This window comes from Mercenaria mercenaria, chromosome 10 (assembly GCF_021730395.1).
Source record: "Mercenaria mercenaria strain notata chromosome 10, MADL_Memer_1, whole genome shotgun sequence".
NCBI classification, from domain to species: Eukaryota; Metazoa; Mollusca; class Bivalvia; order Venerida; family Veneridae; genus Mercenaria; species Mercenaria mercenaria.
Genome location: NC_069370.1, coordinates 52,197,005 through 52,217,620, shown reverse-complemented (window position 1 = coordinate 52,217,620; position 20,616 = coordinate 52,197,005). Strand labels below are relative to the sequence as shown.

The 20,616-nt window shown below is 36.2% G+C and overlaps 1 protein-coding gene across 1 annotated transcript; it reads left to right on the top strand.

Moving 5' to 3' along the window:
• Positions 1–4,747: 4,747 nt before the first annotated feature.
• Positions 4,748–20,271, top strand: LOC123561569 (uncharacterized). The gene is made up of 9 exons (XM_053516915.1): positions 4,748–4,982; positions 9,473–9,674; positions 10,029–10,128; positions 10,435–12,933; positions 13,372–13,655; positions 14,574–14,775; positions 15,357–15,449; positions 16,109–16,305; positions 17,186–20,271. The coding sequence occupies exons 2-9, from the start codon at positions 9,552–9,554 to the stop codon at positions 18,725–18,727; spliced, it is 5,040 nt and encodes a 1,679-aa protein (XP_053372890.1). The 5' UTR covers positions 4,748–4,982; positions 9,473–9,551; the 3' UTR covers positions 18,728–20,271.
• The last annotated feature ends 345 nt before the right edge of the window (positions 20,272–20,616 follow it).

Below are 20,616 nucleotides of genomic sequence, written 5' to 3'. Positions count from 1 at the left end.
AGAAATGTGCGTGTAAAGCGGAGCCAGTAAATTTTGAATATTAGCACTATTGTAGACCGGGGGCTTCCGTGACCGAGTGGTTTATGTCGTTGACTTAAAATCAGTTGCCCCACACCGATCTGAGTTCGAAACTTCGCTTCGCTTTCTTCATGCGAAGAAGTCGACCAACTGGCTTATGGATGTCCGATGGTTCTATCCAGCATGATGAAAATGTATCCGAAGGGGAACCTAGGTCTGCCTCTATCATCAAATCTGGAAATATAACCTAAAATTATCAGTACTGTGATGCCGTCAATTCTGGGATGTCTGGTTATGTACAACGAACGTACGTTTCTGTACAATTTTACTATTTTTTGTTTATCCATAATAGTTCAAATTAACAAAAGGTATAAATTTATAACAAAATAAGTAGTCAGCTTTTGAACACTGATTATCCAGTTAATATAATTAGATAAGAAATTTAGTGTCACTTTTAACGTCGGTTAACCGAACTAACAAGAAATTAAACATGAAAGTATAATTAACACGCTTGTTCTGTGGATGTCCACTAACTAACTAACTGTCTTTTTACCTGGATGCTGCATTATTTCTTATCTTTTCAATTTACAATTTTCAACCAATGAAATCACAGATTAATATCTTTACAACCAGTATATTCGAATGATGCAAATTATTCTTATACAGTCTTCTTTAGATCTTATCACTTTTATGATAGTGATCGAAGGAAGTGGCAAACAATGGAACAAAGACTTTGTTAGAAATTATCTACACTTCGCACTCTTGCATTGCATAACAAATAATCAGCTTAATTGTCTACAAATATTACAGAACCTAGCAATTTAAAAGTTTACAGCAGGACAGTACTCTTAATGTAATAAAAAGACTGCTGTAGCCCCTACGTCCCTGCTGTAGTCCCTCGAGTCTTAACATATGAAATCCGTGGTTCCTTGATAAAAAGATTTTGATGCAGTACACATCTGCGGTAATACTTGTTATGAAAATGGTGATGAATGCAAAGAAGTTTTTTTTTTCAATGTTTCAATGTTAATACCTTAATCATTTTTTTCGAAACATTTTCCTGAATTCAAATGCAGTGTTCTTTAGTATTATAATTGTCTTTTCCGAACACGAGTCACTAGTGATAGGTCGACAATCCGCAAGAATGCGATCTTCGTCGGCGTGATGTTCACGATTGCGACCACCCACCGACTGTATTTAACCAGCCAATTTAAAATTACTTGGCACCAGAGTCGTACAATTTAGTTTTATCTAAAACTCTTTCTGGTCTTAAAGGCCTAGATTTTGGCAGTGGGCCAAGGGATTTTTGTCTTCACCAGCACAGTTGGGCGGTAATGACCATCACAGTATGGCTCCAATAAACAAGGGTCATTGTTTATTGGAGAGTCAGTCTACCTTACAAGTGTATCTATTAGTGAGAAGGGGAAACAATGTAATTTATTTTAAATTAATGAATAATTGATAACTTTTAAAGTTATACTAGTTTTTTTTTTTTGCATTTCTGTGTAAAAAAATATTTGTTGATCAAACACAATAATAAAATAATCAGAAACTTATTTTCACAATAATGAAATAATCAGAAACTTACTTAAAGAAACATGCAAGTTTTTATTTTTTTCAAATTCTGTCTGATGAATTGTGATATTTCTGAAACAAAATGTGACTTTCACTCATATAAAGCTTGCAGAATACTGTAAATAACATTTGTCTAAATTGAAAACAGAATGTGAATTTTCAAAGTTACAAAGCAAAGCATGAAAAAAGTCCCTTTTGGCAACATACTGAAAATGAAAATTGAGTATAGATGGAACACAATAATTTTATATTCAAATAATGTTGATTACATGAATACAGGAAAATCAATTTCCAATTTCTCAGGAAGTTTTCACTATACTTGTGTTTTATTATCATTATTATTTTCAATATTATTACTGTATCTTTTTCATCCTATATGTAATATAATAATAATAATGATAATAATATACCATTGATAATAATAATAATAATAATGATAATAATAATAATTATGATTATGATTATTTCTATTATTAATATTATCATTTTTATAACATTAAAGTAATAGTTATTATCATCTACGTAATATCAAAATAATTATTTATCATTCCACATTTACTGAAGTAAAATTAATTTATTTCAACTCCACTGCACACATCTTCATGGTCTAGTTGGTGTCCCTTCTGTGCTAATTGCCCTCTAATCAGTTGCTATTACATAATCGCTGATAAGCAGCAGATAAGATGGGAGTTGTATATTGGATTTGTGGGGGGGGGGGGGGGGGGGGGGGCACTTATATAGTAGTGAATCTAGGCCTTTAATTAACGGTTCTTTGTGGTGAGTTCACTTTTACAAATAAAATGACTTCCGGTAAGTTTATCTATAAACGTAGCTAAGTTATAAATTGCCATCTGAGTGCAAAAGCAGCGTCAATTATTGTTCATTGTCTGATATCGGACTGATCGAAACCATGCGATAGCTCATCAAAGAGAGAATACACAATACTCATTCAGCACTAACATGCTGCCACTGTTAAACAGAAAGCTGGGGGACTTTGGTAATGACGTCACAGATGAGCGTGTGCGATTGGATAACTATAATTTCCGAAATATTAGCACTAATTCTAAAGGAATTAAATTCAAACTAACGCGAACAGAATGATACTCTAGAAACTCTTACCGGTCAACTCTGATGAACGGTCAAGAAGCTGATATCCCTCATTCCACCAAATTGGAATAATCTAAATTGAATGAGTTTGACGAGTCATCGATCAAAGTCATTCTACATAATGCCATTGAGTAAAACTGCATTCTACAGTGTTAGCGTTATATGTGCAACTTCTTATCTTTATGCAGAGGCTGCTCAAAGCAAAAATCCAGCTAGTCCAGAAACTCCATAATACATATGAGCCATGCTGCTCGCTACAGGTTTCTCTAATTGCGATAGGGTTTGGAAGCGAACAGCATGGATCCTGACCAGACGCGCAGTCTGGTCTGGATCCATGCTGGTCGCAAACGCGCTAGGTTGGTTTTCTCATGGTGCGCCTCATATTGTCGCGCAAGCAACGCACTTAGAAAGCTGAAAAGGACCGACTTTTATAAACTTTATAATGCTTGGACCGAGTACATTAAAAACGATGTACTTGAAGTCAGACCAGAATTCTTGCATCACTTGGTGAAAGAGAAGTTCTGGAGCAGATTATGTGAAAGGGTTTTAGGTACTACCAGGAACAACTATAGTAAAACAAAAACAAAGTTAAAATTCCATCTTGAGCTTTATCGCTTGTCCGGCTACTCGTACATAAGTTCTTTTAAATACAGCACAGTATTTTCCACTTTCAAAGTACAAACAAAAATGTCCGTGTTTTCGAACTTGCAAAAAAATCTACTTCATGTAAAATCTTGGCGTTTATTTAATTAAGTTATTAACTCAATAATTATGTGCCGAGTTAAAATCGAATACAATTAACCCACGCTTAGCTGATCGATGCTAACCATTTCCTAGTTGCTCCGTGCACTGACCGTGTCACACTTACCTAAACTTTTACATGGTTCTATCTAAAGGAAAAGATCTTGAATAAATTTCAAATATTTATACATTTAAGCAAAATGTGCGTTTGTATCATTGTCGTGACCTCTTTGACTCAGCGGTCATACAAACGTTTTAAAAAAAACACTAAACCGTCTAACTGAACCTTGAGTACTCTCATTTAGTATCACTGTAATATCGGCAAACTTTTGTTTGAAGAAATAGGCAAAAATTGTTTAATTATTGTATTACCGTGACCACTTTTCTTAATGATTAAGACAAATTTGCCCTTAAATGATGCCACCAGCAATTATACAATTATGCGGTCCTAATGCCCGAGTTGCATAGCAAAATTTAAACAATCTACGAAAGAAACTCTTAGTACAAATTATTTCACACATGGATTGATTTAAGCTTTGTATTATATTATTTCTGGTAAAAGTCATCATTTTGCACACAATTTTCTCTGTGAAAAAGGACTAACAAGAAATATCTTTAAAAAGGTGGTGGGCGAATAGTAATAAGAAAAGTAGATATCATTTGTGTTATTCGTAGGGATGTAATTTCGTTTCTTTTTTTTTTCTTCTCCGCGGTGCTTCTCTACCCAGAAGACTTTAATCGCGTATTCGTGATACACAGACAGTATTCAGCTCTGTCTGTAAAATGATGTCTGTTGGTATTTGAACAGGTTTTTATTATATTTACTTATCAATTTAGATATATCAATATTCTTGCTAAATATACTGAGAGAAATGAAGCTTTAAAACTGTAAGGATAAACGCTTTGTCTGACATTTCCCTCAGCGTTGCACAATCCGCAGAGTGAAAAAAATCGACACCCTCGTCCAATCAGGCAGTGTGTTGCATAAATCTTTCATTTTGATAAATCAAGTAATCTGATTTGCAAACTTAAGTCACGTGGCATGGGTTAGCCCCGGTCACGAATTCGTTCTTAGAAAAAAAAAATTACGCTCATCACATCATCAGCTCAAACAGAAACTTGCTGACAAACCACAAGTGTTCTTGATCCAGTTAAACAAACACAAGTCTTATTAACCTTAAGCCTGCTAGTGGCAAGATATTCTACCTGTGCGACCAGTGCCTTCATATCTCTTCAATCAGTAACACCCCTTCGAATAATAAATTGTATTGTCCAAATTGAATTGTAGAAATTTAGCAGGCTAAGGTTTAAACTTCATCAGGAAATAAATTTTTACGTTGTATTTTCACGGACATTTTTGTTAGTTGCTGAAGTGACGTGTTGGAAATTTCCTACTTAAATCTTGTGAAACTAAATGAACAGAATTTCATTAGTAGTGAATATTTAAACAGTTAAGGACTGACTATATATAATATTGAACTAGGAGGAAGAATTTTGTCACTCCACCCCTGCGCCGAATAGTTATTTTCGCCGATTATAAGGTAAGAGAGCAAATCATTGTAGAAATTAAAGAAATAAGATGACATTTTCTTTTGATACGTTCGAAATTGTGTTGCCGATCTACGGATTGGCATTTTAGATTTACGAAAATATGATTTTATATAAACAACAATAAAGTTGATGATTATATTAGGCAGTGGTTATCATAAAACTTTATCTTAAAAATAAGGTTGATTGACAAACACTTTTTAAAATGATAAAGTCAAATCTTTCGGTAGTAATATTTTTTTCTTGTATTTGGAAAATTAAGAAATTGTTATCAAGAATTTGTTTAACCCTTAGACTGCTGGCGTCAAGTGATTCAGCCTTTGCGACCAGGGCAGACAAAAATCAGCTGCTCATGATCTGCACTGTTCGCTATTCAGTCAGTAAAGTAAATTTTAGTGAAAACCCCTTCGAATAGTACATGGTACTGCCCGAACTGAAAGATTAACAAGTTCACAATAGAAATTAAACTGTGTAAGGGTAAAACGTATTATGAAGTATTGCGGACATTTTTTTCATTGTATCCTATTAAAGTAAAAGGAAAACAAAATCTTCCGTGTATGACTTTGTTTCCGTCTTACCTTGAAGACGACTTGTGGTGACTATCAAAACAGGAAATGCTTCAAACACGTTTAAGTACTTCATACAATGTGGATTTTCTTATATAAATTAATGGTAAAATAAAACCATTTGTAGGAAAAATGCCGTTATTAATATGAAAGAAACCAATGAAATTTATGTGATATCCTTGGAGGCATGAAAGATTTTACAATGTACATTGGTATTAAATTCACTCGAAAATGCGTATCATATATTAATAATCAATCCCATCGTTTACTTGATCTGCATATGAATCGTTACTGAGATATTTCAATTAGTAAAACATACGAACTAGAAATTTTGGCATTTATTCACGACTTTTTCGACTTGAAGCATAATGCAGATTTGAGCCGTGCCATGGGAAAACCAACATAGTGGCTTTGCGACCAGCATGGATCCAGACCAGCCTGCGCATCCGCGCAGTCTGGTCAGGATCCATGCTGTTCGCTAACAGTTTCTCTAATAGCAATAGGCTTTGAAAGCGAACAGCATGGATCCTGACCAGACTGCGCGGATGCGCAGGCTGGTCTGGATCCATGCTGGTCGCAAAGCCACTATGTTGGTTTTCCCATGGCACGGCTCATTTGGTTTTATATCCGTAAATTTAGGCATTTTTTCCATTGATTTAGTTGAACTGTAGTACTAAGATTTACCATTGTAAATACGTCTGTCTGTCCGGATGTCCGCGCTCACACTATGTTTTTGTTTTTGGCTGCAAGAAAAGATGCTAGATGCTATTAGGGTTAGTACATTTTGGGTTTGTGTGACTTTTTAGACTTGTGTGGTGGCTTTTATGCGGATTTATGTGTCCTTCAGCAACACAAAGCCAAAATCGTGTAGTGCATATCTCAAAAAGTTTTGACCCTAGTCATCAAACATCAAGGGATTTTTATTCAACATCATATGTCATTTTTTTGTGACTTCAATAGGTAAAACAGGAGCTATGGGCATTGACAGTCAATATACATAAAGTAAAGGGTCTAAACTAAAAGTTTGTGTCGCATATATCTCAAAAAGTGTTTGACTTAGAGTCATGAATAATAATGTATGTTAAAAGATCCTTTCGAAGCATAGAATGCAATCAAACGGAATAATAGCAGACTCGGTTTGATTGAGTCTGTTCATGACAGGTATTCGGAAATGTGCAACACCTCTCACGCCCCCTAGCACCGGTTTAAGTGGAACTATGTTACACATCTATTGAATGAACTCCATAGAAAATATAACAACATTGAATCAAAGTACAGGGAGACGTTTTACAGCCGCCACACGGTACTTAAAGATTGCTGTTGTGTTAGTTAATAAAATATGTTCAAAGATCCTTTGGAAGCATAGAATGCAACCAAGCAGAATAATAGCAGACTCGGTTTGACTGAGTCTGTTCATGAGAGGTAATGCGATGTACAAACCTTTAAGGTATGTTATTAAGCATATAAAGTTATGCATGCAGGGTTTTGTTTAGAATTTTAAAGAGCAAGGAAAGCCTGACAGTAAGTTAAATTTATATGAAAACCACTCTCAAGCCTATCATAACGCTGTCAAAAGAATTTTTAAAATCGGATCACTATTGAAAAAGATATGGCAGTTTGAAATTTAAGAAAATGGCTGATAAAGGAGGTAGCCATCTTATGGCGTCATTTACACACTGCTGAATTCTTTATTTAGCAAATAACCTTTTAAATAGATTAAGTTCATATGTTTCTTGAGTGTAAGATGTAAAACATGGTAATTTCTTCCATTATAGCTGGAAAAAGTAGAGAAACTATTTTATAGAAATAAGTAAATAGAGTTCAGATATGTATTTAGAAATTTAATAAGTCCGCCATTTTGGTTTTTGTTGCCATAGAAACAAAATGGCTGCCGATTTGATAAAATATTTAAATGATCATAACTTTCTCATTCTTAAACCGATTTTGAAAATTATTTCACTTCTTTAAAGGATTTAAGAAGTCCTAGCAGATATTTTTAACACGAGAACAACATTGCCTTTCCCTTTAAGGAACCAGAATTAGAGATATAACCCTTGACTTAAAGACCTAAAAGTTTGTGTTACATGAACCTCAAAACGTGTTTCACCTATTGTCATGTAACCAGATAGGATTGCTATTCCGTATGTAAAGTTGAGAGCTAGGGTTTTGTTCGAGGTATCACTGATCCATACCGGAGTTAATTTTGTTTGTTTGTTTTGGGTTTAACGCCGTTTTTCAACAGTATTTCCGTCAGGTAACGGCGGGCAGTTAACCTAACCAGTGTTCCTGGATTCTGTACCAGTACAAACCTGTTCTCCGCAAGTAGCTGCCAACTTCCCCACATGAATCAGAGGTCGAGGACTAATGATTTCAGACACAGTGTCGTTTATCAAATAGTCACGGAGAACATACGCCCAGCCCGAGGATCGAACTCACGGCCTCGCAATCTGTAGACCGACGCTCTACCTACTGAGCTAAGCGGGCGGGTCAGACCGGAGTTAATGACCTTTGACTTAGTAAAAACTATAAAATTAAGTAGAGGCTAATCATATAACCACTTTACACAAGGAAACAATCTATTTGTAGAGTAGAATAGTTTGGTGAACATCGTTTGTCAATCTTAATCCTGTCCGTGTTACATCAATGAAAAGGAAAAGTAATTTATCTAGGTTACCTGCAATACAGGATAACACTGTCATTCATCAAATAGCCCAGAAATTGCTTTCTTTGAAATTCTCATGTATCTATATATTTTCCAATACTTTGACGCACATACATGTATATATATAGGTAGCAGAGATTGTTCTCTTTCCAGCAGTAGCTTTTTCAACCGTTTTTACCCTATGAAATTCTGTGGGTTTAAACTGTCTTAGAAATAAGTTTGTTGACAATTTCAGTACAAGGATGTCAAACTTTTCCCAGGGCAGTTCTTGATTTCATCTTTACATAATTGTCTTTTCAGATCACTGACCACTGTAGTAATTATGCATGTTTTTTTCATAGCTAGAGGTAAAAGAGCATGGTTTACAGGAGATAATAGAGACTTAGTCATCTAAGACAGCAATAATGTTTCAGTGGAGTTGTTCCATTTATGCGAATTTTTGACCCAGTCATTTTTTTCAGCTAAAATAACATACTTTCGACTTTTCATTATCATAGTTTTGACTTAATTCCTTCTGTTACACACGCCCAAAGTATTGAAAACAGTGGACGAATTTATTAAAAGAAACTTCCACGAAGGTTACACGTACAGAGAAATTATGAAGTTGTTTTCTGTAATCATTGGGTTTGTCAGAGGTTATCCTTGTATAATGGTAAACAAACCTCTGCAATGGGCGCTTTAGCGACAAGAGGGCGATGCTACGATTCTGAAAACCCGACATTACGATAGTGTAAAGTCGAAAGTACGATGGTGAAAATCGAAACAATAATGGTGAAAAGTCGAACAAGATAGGGAGTACCTACTTGAAGTTTGTATGTTCGGTTCCATTTCCTACATTAAGGGCTTAAATGTTTGTATCGCACCTATATAAAAAAATTTTTTACCTAGAGTAAAAGTACCAAATAGAACTATGGTTCTGCATGTGAAATTATGCACCTGTTTTCCCAGTTCAACCTCTCTACCACCTCTCTTCCCACACCTTTACCTAACTCCCAGTGAAAATGTTTTTTTTAAAAGTTTCTTTATCTTTACTTGTTTTTTATGATGTTTTGTGGTATCTGTCCCCACACGACTCACACCCCAACCAAAGTTTTGTGAGTCTTGCATTGTCAACAAATAACAAATAAGCGTGTAGTGAGTGGAAATGGAGGTGGGTTGGTCGGAAGGTGCCAGTGTCTGATGGACACACATCTAATTTATCTATATATATATAAACCACAGGGCCTTATATCCCTTTGTATTTGTGTCAGTTTAGGTCATTGATGTTTCACTTGTATAGAAAGACTTAAAGAAGACAAGTGTCTTGCACGAAAGGTTTCAAGATAGAAACTTGGATGGCAGATAAGTTGGTTGTTCAGCAAGGACAGACGGGATTCGGATCATCTTGTTTCCCCTGTGGTGTCGGTTCTAGTCAGCTGGCAGTTCATGAAGGCAATGCATGCTCAAAATGTACCAGTGTAAGTTTGGACTGTTACTTTTAAAATGAATGGTGTATGAGAAACACTTTTAATATATTTATTCCATGTTAAGCCGTCATCGAATGTTTTCTTTAACCTATATGACGTGGCAAACCTAAAAAAACATAAAACATGAGAGTTGCTTGTATGAAGGAAGAAATGCAGCGAACGTCAACATATTTAGAAATTATACTTTAAAGTAATGATAGACTTCTATTGACCACGATAATCCAATGTTACTTTATTGTACTGATGCTTCAAATATTTAATTAGGCAAGTCTGAATTAAAACATCTGATAATGTTTCAGCAACCTTATAATAAGTAATAAACAATTGTCTTTAAAATTATTATAGAAAGGTTGTGTCGGTTGCTACAGTCGGGACATGAAACCAGATTTGTCATCTGAAGCTAGACTCTCCAACAGTGCGACGGATGAGCACGAAGTTACATTAAGTATGTCTCTTTTAAGAGTACTTAATGTTTTACATATTGACTTTGAATCAAAGATCTGTCTATCCTCTGATATGGTGTTACTTTTGTGCATTAAGCTCCATTGTGTGGGTGAAAGGTGCACGTGTCCTTTCTTGCAATTTTTTTGATATTCTGCATTGCTTTATAATCCACTTTGTTTGCACTTTTGTTTTGGTAAGCTGGATATCCAACCAAACATGCAACGTTGAGATACCTTACTCTGACTGTCTTTACAAGTTTGGGACACTTCTTGCACCTTTCTTAAATTTACTGCTTTTACTTTTTCAGAGAAGGGACTAAGTTCAGATGATAAAAAAAAGAATGAAAGAGCAGACACAGGCAACATTTCTTCAAAGGGAAGTCTTCAAACACTTATACCTCCTGTGAAACATCCACAAGTTGCACAAGTAAAACCACGGAATGTTCAAAACGTCACGCATACGTCGCTTTTAAACAATGATGGAGCTGTACCGAACAATGGCGGAAACATTTTGCATGATAGATCTGACTTAAAACTGCAGGCAAAATATATTAAACCCATTTCAAAGCAAAATAAGGAACCTCGTTTAAGGAACACTTACCGTTTTAGAGGAAAACGAAATGAACGAGGTCTATGCTCGAAGTCAGACGTGTCAGACGAAATAGACAATAGATATATATATCTTGTCACTACGGAAAAGAACAAAGGTAAAGCATTAACGAAGGACATGACAATGGGTAATGTATTTACTGGATCATTGTTTAGAAGATCTATGATGCCACAAAGACCAAATCAGGGTTTGCGTTCTTCAAAAATGAACAAAGAACATCATGCATTTCAAAAGGCTAAACATCGTAATGAGCGAAATGATACAATTAAACAGTCATTTAAAAACGCAGATCAAAGTGATTCAGCCGTGGCTGCAAGAAGAAAACATTTACAGAACAGTGCAATCCATTCTGAACAGGGAGTGCTCCATTCAGAATCAGAGACACACTTGCAAAATGTTCATTTCTTTGGCAACACAAGCCAGGCTAGGCAGGAAAATGTTACAGAAAAGCCAGAAATATATTTGAAAAACAATGCAAATCATCCTGCCCAGAAGAATACTCACTTAATTCCGGAGACATTTTCGCAAAACAGCCAATTTTATAACAACACAATAACATACCCTAATGCAACTGGAGTGTATCCTCCAACCCGTGTAGGACAGATTACGACTACTGGACACAATTATCAACAGTATCATGGCAGTTATAATGCAGAGGATCTAGGGGAACCTTGGTTGGCTTTATCTCACACCGAAAGACAAAGTGTTCGTCTTTCGTCACAGATGGAAAGAGACGAATTTTACCATGATCCATTTGGTGTTGAGAGTATTGAAGACTTAAATGATTTTGATGACATTCCGGCTTATGATGAAATACCCTACGCTCTCATCATGGCTGGGTCAGTTGATGGAAAAACACTCCTGAGAGCCAAACAAAAACAAAGGCAACAAGTAGCATTAGACCTTATAAAAGTAAAATTGGAGGATGGAGAAGAAATAGGTAACGCAGCGGCTGACTTTGGAAACGAATCTATTTATCAAGGCAACCCTGACATACTTAAAGTTGCTAATAAATTTGATAGGAACGAAGATTTAAGACCAGCAGTTGAAGAAAGAATATCTAATGTAGCTGATCACACAAAATGTGATGATGCTATGAATATTAGTGCTGAGTGTGGAAAAAAAGATGAAGACATTGAAAGCCAACGATCACCATTTCATATTAGTGATAAAAAGAATAGAACAGCTTCGTTTGCGAATACGAAAGAGGTAGACTTTGTAAATGACGAAGAAGAAAAGTCAGTAAATGAGTATCACGGAAATCAACGAGCAGATAGAGACGATAATAGATTCATTAGAGAGAAGCAACTGACGACTGAAGAAAACTGTAACACAATTAACGCTCGGGGCACAACAAAGAAGCACAGTGACAGGGGAGTAACATTACACTCAGATGCAATCCATAAATCAGGTTTTCGTTCAAACGTCCCGAACATGAAGGGTGACAATACACAGCACCAGACAGGCGAATCTCTGGAAGCTAGTGCACACGATACTCATCCAGTTGATTTACAGGCTCCATCCGAAACGAATGACAAAGAGGTTGAGCCGATCGCATTGAAATTGCTGAGGAGACAAAAACAGCAGGGACAGATAAAACATGTGGGCTTCTTCCGTAAGTCTTTGGAACATGCTGATAATACTGATGAAAACTTGGTGGAACCGATAGCAATGCGTCTTCTACGGCAGTCTAGAGAAGCAAAGAAAAGAGCAGAGGAAAGGAAATCTTTGCAGGGGGCATTGTCGAAACTTGGTTCCGGCAATGCATATGACAAACCCATCTCATTTCTTAATGCGGTCAGGGATATTTTTGGAGTAACATCTGGTAACTTACCGATAGAGACTAAACAAGGTACAGCCAAAATATATGACGGAGGAGCTGATGCTACACATCCAAAGCTGGTGAAGAAAAATAAGAATAAAAATGTGTCTCCAGTAAGTAAACAAGAACAAGAATGTTTTGACGGATTGACTCATCGTACTGAAGATATAAAAGATCCTTCGATTAATGACTATGGAGTAAATAAGCAACTCGACAGTGAAGAAGATACAGAAGATAATGATTCTAAAGTCGTTCCGGTATCGGGTTCGAGTGGCATACAGAACCATGAGGCGCTGCTTAAAATTGCTGACAACAGACACAAAGCTTTCAAAAAACTAAAAACGTCGCAATCAGAGGACAATTTGAAATGTACATGTAAGAAGTCATTTTTTCTATTCATTGTTTTCAGGTTACATGTTATCAGGAAAATTAATGTAAATTTTTGTTTTGCAAATAAGCAGAAATGTGTCTTTGGCATGTGCATAAACATAGTACATTAACAAAACGTGCAAACAGTACAGTACGACATATATTTTCCTTTGCGTATATTCGTAGCGTAAAATAATTTATATCTATGGACTAAAAATGTTTTTCAGAGATTGACATAAATTATGCAGTAGACATCTGGAGTAAATTAAAGTATATATCAAAAATACCAAAATTATGCAGACGACTTCTCTAAAAGAATTTGTATAGGGCACTTCCTTTGAAGATGTTTTTTTCTTGTTTTTGTCGATTAGTATTCTCATAACCATACAACAATTGATAAAAACAGTATCTAACCACGTTTAATTGATAATTTCTTTCTCACAGCTTGTGGAAGCCCAGAATGTCAAGGCCATAATATAAGGAAGATGAAAGAAATGATAAAAATGGCAAAGCAGGCTGGTTTTGAAGTACGAGATGTTATTCCAGATGGTAACTGTATGTTTGCTGCTGTTGTTGATCAGCTACAGCTGTATGGAGATTACAGATTCGGACCAAAGTCTCTCCGGGAAGCCGCCGTCTCTTGGCTAATTGACCATCCAGATAGTGATGATGGTACCCCCTTTTCAAGCTTTTTGTCTGAAGACTGGGGAGTTTATCTGCAGAGAATGGTACGATCTGTCATATATGGTGGCTGATTTCTGCCATTTCGAAATCAGTCACCATACCATTGATACGATTCTCTTAATCAGGGAATATTCTGTAAAATGTAGTAAAATGTTTGGGTATACTGGGTTACCTTTAGCGCAGATCCATGGATGAAAAAAAATGATGATTTGTGAGAAATTTTATTCCCTTTCATAACCTATACCTGTTAAGTAGTCATAAGATGTTAACTTCTGCTATATGTTTTCTTTTGTCTCACTAGAGATTTTAAAGGACGTTTGACCCGCGCCATGAGAAAACCAACATAGTGCAGATGCGTCCAGCATGGATCCAGACCAGCCTGCGCATCCACGCAGTCTGGGCAGGGTCCATGCTGTTTGCTAACAGTTTCTTTAATTACAATAGGCTTTGAAAGCGAACAGCATGCATGCTGACCAGACAGCGCGGATGCGCAGGCTGGTCTGGATCTATACTGGTCGCAAACGCACTATGTTGGTTTTCTCATGACGCAGCTCATTTCAAAAAATGCATAGTTTTATCTACTTTCTAAATGTAATAAACAAAGACAAAAATAATTTAGTATTTAAGTGAATAAAATACATGAAGAGTTACACACCGTCTTAAGCTGTTGCTATGGAGTGTAGAGCGATGTACAGACTCGGTTCAACTGATCCTGCTATTTCTTTGCATGGTTATAATCTATGCGTCAAACGGATCTTTCAGCCTGTTTGAACATACATTAATCAGGCTTGTGTCGCAAGTTGCACATGTGCCTAAAACAGTTGTACAATCGAGATATTATCAATAAACTTTTTCTTTTATAAAACGTTCATAGGTACACGATAAAATAACGAACCACCGACAGCCATTAAATCGACATCATATTGTATTCTTTGATAAGACACTTTCGAAAAATTTTGTAGATTGTTGAAGGGGAGTGGGGTGATCATTTGAGTTTACGAGCTATTGTTGAAGTCGTTGGATACACTATAAAAGTAATTAACGTTAGCGGTGAAGAGGCACGTGATACTGTACTTGAGCCAGCATCCGCTACTTCTAAAGATGGGATGCATTTAGTTCTAGGTCATCTTGGAGAGTTTCACTACACAAGCCTTAGACCAGCAGGTATATCATATTTACGAGTATAGGAATCGTAAAATGTATTGATAACAGATTGATAGCAGTTGAATAGACTTAAGCTAAAGTAGCAAAAGAAATTTGTACTGATCCCTTAGATCAATCGCCATATTCTAAAAAAGATTTAGATCGAAGTATTGATCAATGTTAATTCAGTTTATGTTATTTTATTTTATTTGAACAGAATGTGATCTTCACTCGAAATAGTATCACAGTCCCCCCCCCCCCCCCGACCCCACACACACACTCTTCTTTTTTTGTGTTTTATTTGTGATCTTACGATATAACCTCATATTAACATGCATTGTAATTATATACTGTATTTCCTTCTCATACCCCTTGTTTCTATATTTGGGAAATTATGTTTACCAACTTCATGTTCATCTTTATGACCAAGATGTAAATCTATTCTGACTCGAACACATCGCCTTGCTGTCTCTGATTTCTAGCAGTGAGATGTTATATTTTGTGGCAACGAAAGAAAGGAGCTAATTAGCGAGCCATTAGTTACACGAATTACTATCATACTTTTCGGAATTACTTTTAATTTGTATTTTTCTTTCTCTCAGATGACAGAAATACTTCGTTTGTCCCAGCTCCAGTATCTCCGACAGCAGAAGATCTTTTCCTCACCTTTGACGGTGAACAGCTTGCACTTGAAGGTTGGTGACTGTAAAACATCAATAATATAATATTAGACTATAAGATGGGTTTTAATTTAGTTAATTTAGTTAATTGTAGAATTGGTTGATCTAACGGAATTTTATCTTTCAGAGACGTAATTATTGTTTTTCTTGTTTTCTCGAGGTGGAATAGTTTTTACATGATTTTAGAAATATTGATGTCGGTATTTCTATTCGACGTCTTGAATTTAGTGATTATTGTTTATCAATTTATTTAAATTATGACAAAAATATGTTTTTCATAGGAGAAATACAATTAAGATTAACCTTAATGGTCAAATTCAAAGCTAGTAAATATGTTTTGAAAAACCAAAGTATTTACCTGAAAATATTAGTATTGAAAGAAAGAAACTGACTAACAAAATAGGTTAATCATTCATTAGAAATCCTATTTTTGACCCTTAGCCTACTGGTGGCAAGTGGTTCTGCCTTTGCGACCAGTGCAGACCAAGATCAGCCTGCACATCCTTGCATTAACATCCGTTAACGGTACTGTCCAGATTGAAAGATGGATAAGTAAGCAGGGTAATGGTTTAGAATGAAATCCGTATGCGCAGTATCTCTAATAGACGAGAGTGCGCTCAGAGCAGCAAAGTCTTTACCAAACACACAAAATAAGAAAGTTTACATTATTGCAGGTACGGAGACTGTTGAGATGTTCCGTGAGGACTATATAGACACCTGGAGCGATTTGCCGTCCGCTCACTTTTCCTTTTTACTGAAAAATGTCATCCCTGTAAAAGTGGTTAACACGGCGGCAATCGTGCAGTCACAACGAATGGATAGCGTACGTAATCCTGATCTGTTTCCGGTAAGAGTTTCGCAAATGGTACTTTTCATTTTTTTACTTTCATTCTAGACTCTGATTTTTACGACAGATTCCGCATTGAGACATGTTCCTGACTGGTCTTATCATAAAGCAAGTGAATGATATAGCAACTTATTCGTAATAAATGGTTGATTCAGGAATTATTCACTTGTTCATCTCTTCAATATCATCTGGCAACATTTTTAAGCATTTTAGTGTTTAATTATATGGTTCTTGTTTTAACATGAAAATATCTTTGATTGGAATCGATCAAAATGTTGAAGAGAGGAGATCGTTAGCTGTCTTACCATCAACAATAATTTTAAATACCAGAACATAAGTTTTTGATATGAGACTATGTTAAGATTGTAAGAGACAATTCAAGAGAATTAACAATGACACTATAATCTTTTATGTTTAGGGTTCATTTAGCATTTATTTTACAAGATTTTTGATTTGATTCAATCACAAAAGTGTGCATACAATCTGAGCTTAGTTAACGCATAATCATAAGGCTTCAAGTTAGACCCGAACTGTGCAAAATATAATGACTGTCTGCCACAAAAAATTCTATGATTTATTACTTAACCAAACTTCATTTATCACACAGCTTGTTCTTTTGAACTGGCAGATTATTTATTCGAGATTATAGCAAGAGGTCCAAATGCTCTGCTTATTGAGCCACATTAAGACGGTCATTGTATGTATTAATTTGTTCTACTTCAAAGAAAACAACACATTTGTTGATTCATGCAAATCAGATCAATCGTGGCAGAGTTTGAATCGGATTACCTCTATTGTAGTCAAATGGATGTATTCATAAGTACTTATAGGATTTGTTGAAATTTCATATTATACACTAGTTTGAACTGGTCAACTAAGGGATACAGGAGTTTTCTGTAACCAGATATTTGCCTCAAGTGAAATTAACTTGCCACAGTCCGATGAAAGTCTTTCTAGCCTTTATTGGAATCAGTATTGCGCATTACGATGCCTAGTTTGGCCGGAGTGTGCTAAATCATGGATTTCACGTGTACGCAGAGAAGGTTGGCCTTCAAAGGATTGCATATCATCGATTGAATCCGAGGGATGTTTACTTTTGCCTAATGCCCATAAAGAAAGCAGAAGTCCCAGTCTTGAGTGGCAGTTTTCATTCACTCTTTGCGAGAGAAAATTGTTCAGAGATGCACTTTCACTGTACCAAAAGTATTGTTACATTGTGTTTTACGCCCTCTGCACACACACGATGCACCATTTGAAGTCCATCAGCTCATCCCACTTTAAAAGCGTATTCTTTTACGCTTGTGAGAGAATACCTGCGGAATATTGGGAGTCCTGTCCTGGCGCATGCGTATTTTATATGCTGAATGAGTTGCTCCGCTATGTAAGAGCAAAAGATCTGCCAAATTATTTCGTTCATGATAATAATATGATAGACCATCTCATGGAAAAGGATTTAAAAGAAATAGAAGAACATGTAATCCTGCTACGATCACAGCTTGTATTGTTTCTTCGGCAGATAAATGAGACTCTTTTCATGCTGCCACATGGAAATACGGTAATCGACAAAATCTCCGATGATATTGCGAAGTTCAAGGAGCATAAAAGCTTGAAAAGGTCGACATTAGAAGTATTCATTCCAGCAACAATTGATACGGCACACTATTACATCAGAATGCGTTCGTTGGAGCAAGGATACGAAATTTTGTCACAGGCATTTCAGCAGCGTTTGTCAGTCAGCACATGCGACGATTCAGTGCCGTTTCAGATTTTCCTTACGGGAGCCGTCAGCGGGCTTGACCTTGATTCCCTGGTCTGGTTTTCTGCTTACACAGATAGGCAGTTGGAAGGCCAAATCTCTAAGTCCCTAGTTAGGGAAACATGTGGTGATTTGCACCTAGTCAGAATAAATGACATTCTTCCAGCCGATGTAGTCGGATCTTACGGAAATACCGAGGTTCCTGCTGAATTCTTGGCAAGAATTTGCGCATTTTGCCACGACTTCGCAAAGTTTCTTTTCCAAACTAACAAACTTTCAGAGATTCTCCCAATCCTTTACCATTGCCACGAACTTTTTGTGAAGAAGCTTGAAGATACAAAATCCCACCGTTCTACAAACAGCAAAAACGACGAGCAACCGTCAAATGAGGATTTTACTGACGAGGCGATGTTTGATATTTACATCGCCATGTATACGGTGTACAAGAAACAACAGCAGCTGGAATTTTTCCGTCCTGTGATGCGAGTTGTGGATGCCATAGTTGAAAGAATACATACAAGAGGGGTATACAATTGTCTCTGCCACATGTACTTAAGTCTTGGCGATACAGATAAACGTGTGATAAGTTCTAACATTTACGCTCAGTTACCTAAAGATCCACAGGAACTAAAACGTGTAACGGCATTTCTGCACTGGCCGTATAAAAGCAAAGCCATATATTTAACCTAAAATATACAGAAGATCCTAAAGAACTGTACGTGTGTATTTTTATTTGTTTCCGTAAAATGTGTAAAAAAAAATGTATACCTTAATTTAAAAAATTTGTATTCAATAAAGGTATTCTGGCAGTTTAGTACAAAATCCTGCCTACTCTTTTAAATGAGTTACACAAAAGAACTGCATTGAATGCATTTTAGAAAATAATGTTTCAGAAAATAATGCTTTGCCAATACAATGCAAAATGTACAGAACATGCGAACAATTAATTTTCATAAATGCTCATGCAAATTCATACTAAAACTGTCAGAGGCCCTTTCTATATCACGTATGAGTTTTGAAATTGCGTAAACGTCAGTAGAGTGAAATTTAAACGCGTGAGAATTTAGGCCAAATATGTACCCCCTCTCACCTTCCTCCTTCAGGTTGGATGCATTTTGATTTGCCTGATGTCCCGAATTACGTCTCTGGACAAACGTCTATATTCTCAATAGGATCACGTTCAAACTTGGCACGAATTTTCTGTATCAAGTCTACTTACGCATGTTGCCGGACAATCTCCACAGTGATCTCCCCTTACATTAAGGAATAAAGTTAATGTAGTACTAGGGAAAATAACCGTCAGAATGTTCCAGACGATTTATTTGAACAGAGTTGCATGATTTTTTCGCGATTATTGTAATGTTTAGTTGCGCATTATATACTTGTACAGAGTTGGGATGACTGACTTTAGCAGAGATCTTCATTGACTTCAATTATAATTTTAGCCGCGCCATGAGAAAACCAACGTAGTGGCTTTGCGACCAGCCTGCGCATCCATACTGTTCGCTAACGGTTTCTCTAATTGCAATAGGCTTTAAAAGCGAACAGCATTGATCCTAATCAGACTGGTCTGGATCCATGCTGGTCGCAAACGCACTATGTTGGTTTTCTCATGGCACGGCTCAATTTTATTCCTTCTGAACCTATCCTGTTGCATTTATACAAATCAAATGCGTATGTGCTGGTCCCGTAAACGTTGCTTTGATGTCAGATCATTTAAGAGTTTGCCTAATAATAAACCAATACTGGAATCGCCTGACTATTCTCAACACTGAGAGTGTTAGACAATTATATGACTATAAAAATGTTATTGCCTAAAAAAGACATAAGAATATTCGAGATGTTTTGGCTCATTTTAAACTGAGGAAGAAAATGGTAGTGTATGTAAATATCACAGACGTCGATGTACCCACGTTTTAAATGTTCATTTTCTAGTACTGCTAATTCATCTCTTTACAATGTAAGGCCTGATGATGTACATTTAATAACATGTAATAAATGTTTAGTTATCCAGAAATAATTACTAACGTTTCTGAACATTTTGACTCACAAATGGCATACCATCCAGGATTTCTGTTTTATGCCTATGATATTATTAATCCTTGAAAAAAGCTTGTAAAAGAGACATTCTGGATGTATCGTTCAATAAGAAATGAATTAATGTCTTTAATATGCATCTGTTTTATACAATATATGAGCCGTGCCATGGGAAAACCAACATAGTGGGTGTGCGACCAGCATGGATCCAGACCAGCCTGCTCATCCGCGCAGTCTGGTCAGGATCAATGCTGTTCGCTTTTAAAGCCTACTGCAATTAGAGAAACCATTAGCGAACAATGGATACCATCCAGACTGCGCTGTATACCTGAAAACAGCTGTAAGAGACATTCTGAGATCGCAATACAGTAATGATTATTCTTCATAGCATCGGTTCATATATTAATGTTGCGTTTCATAATTCGTTTTTACGAGTGGTGTCTTTGATTAACCATTGCATTTACACTGCTTTTCACTAGTATCTATGTATCATACTTTGATTCTGCTTATGAATTTTCCACCAAATTCTTTATTAAATTTTG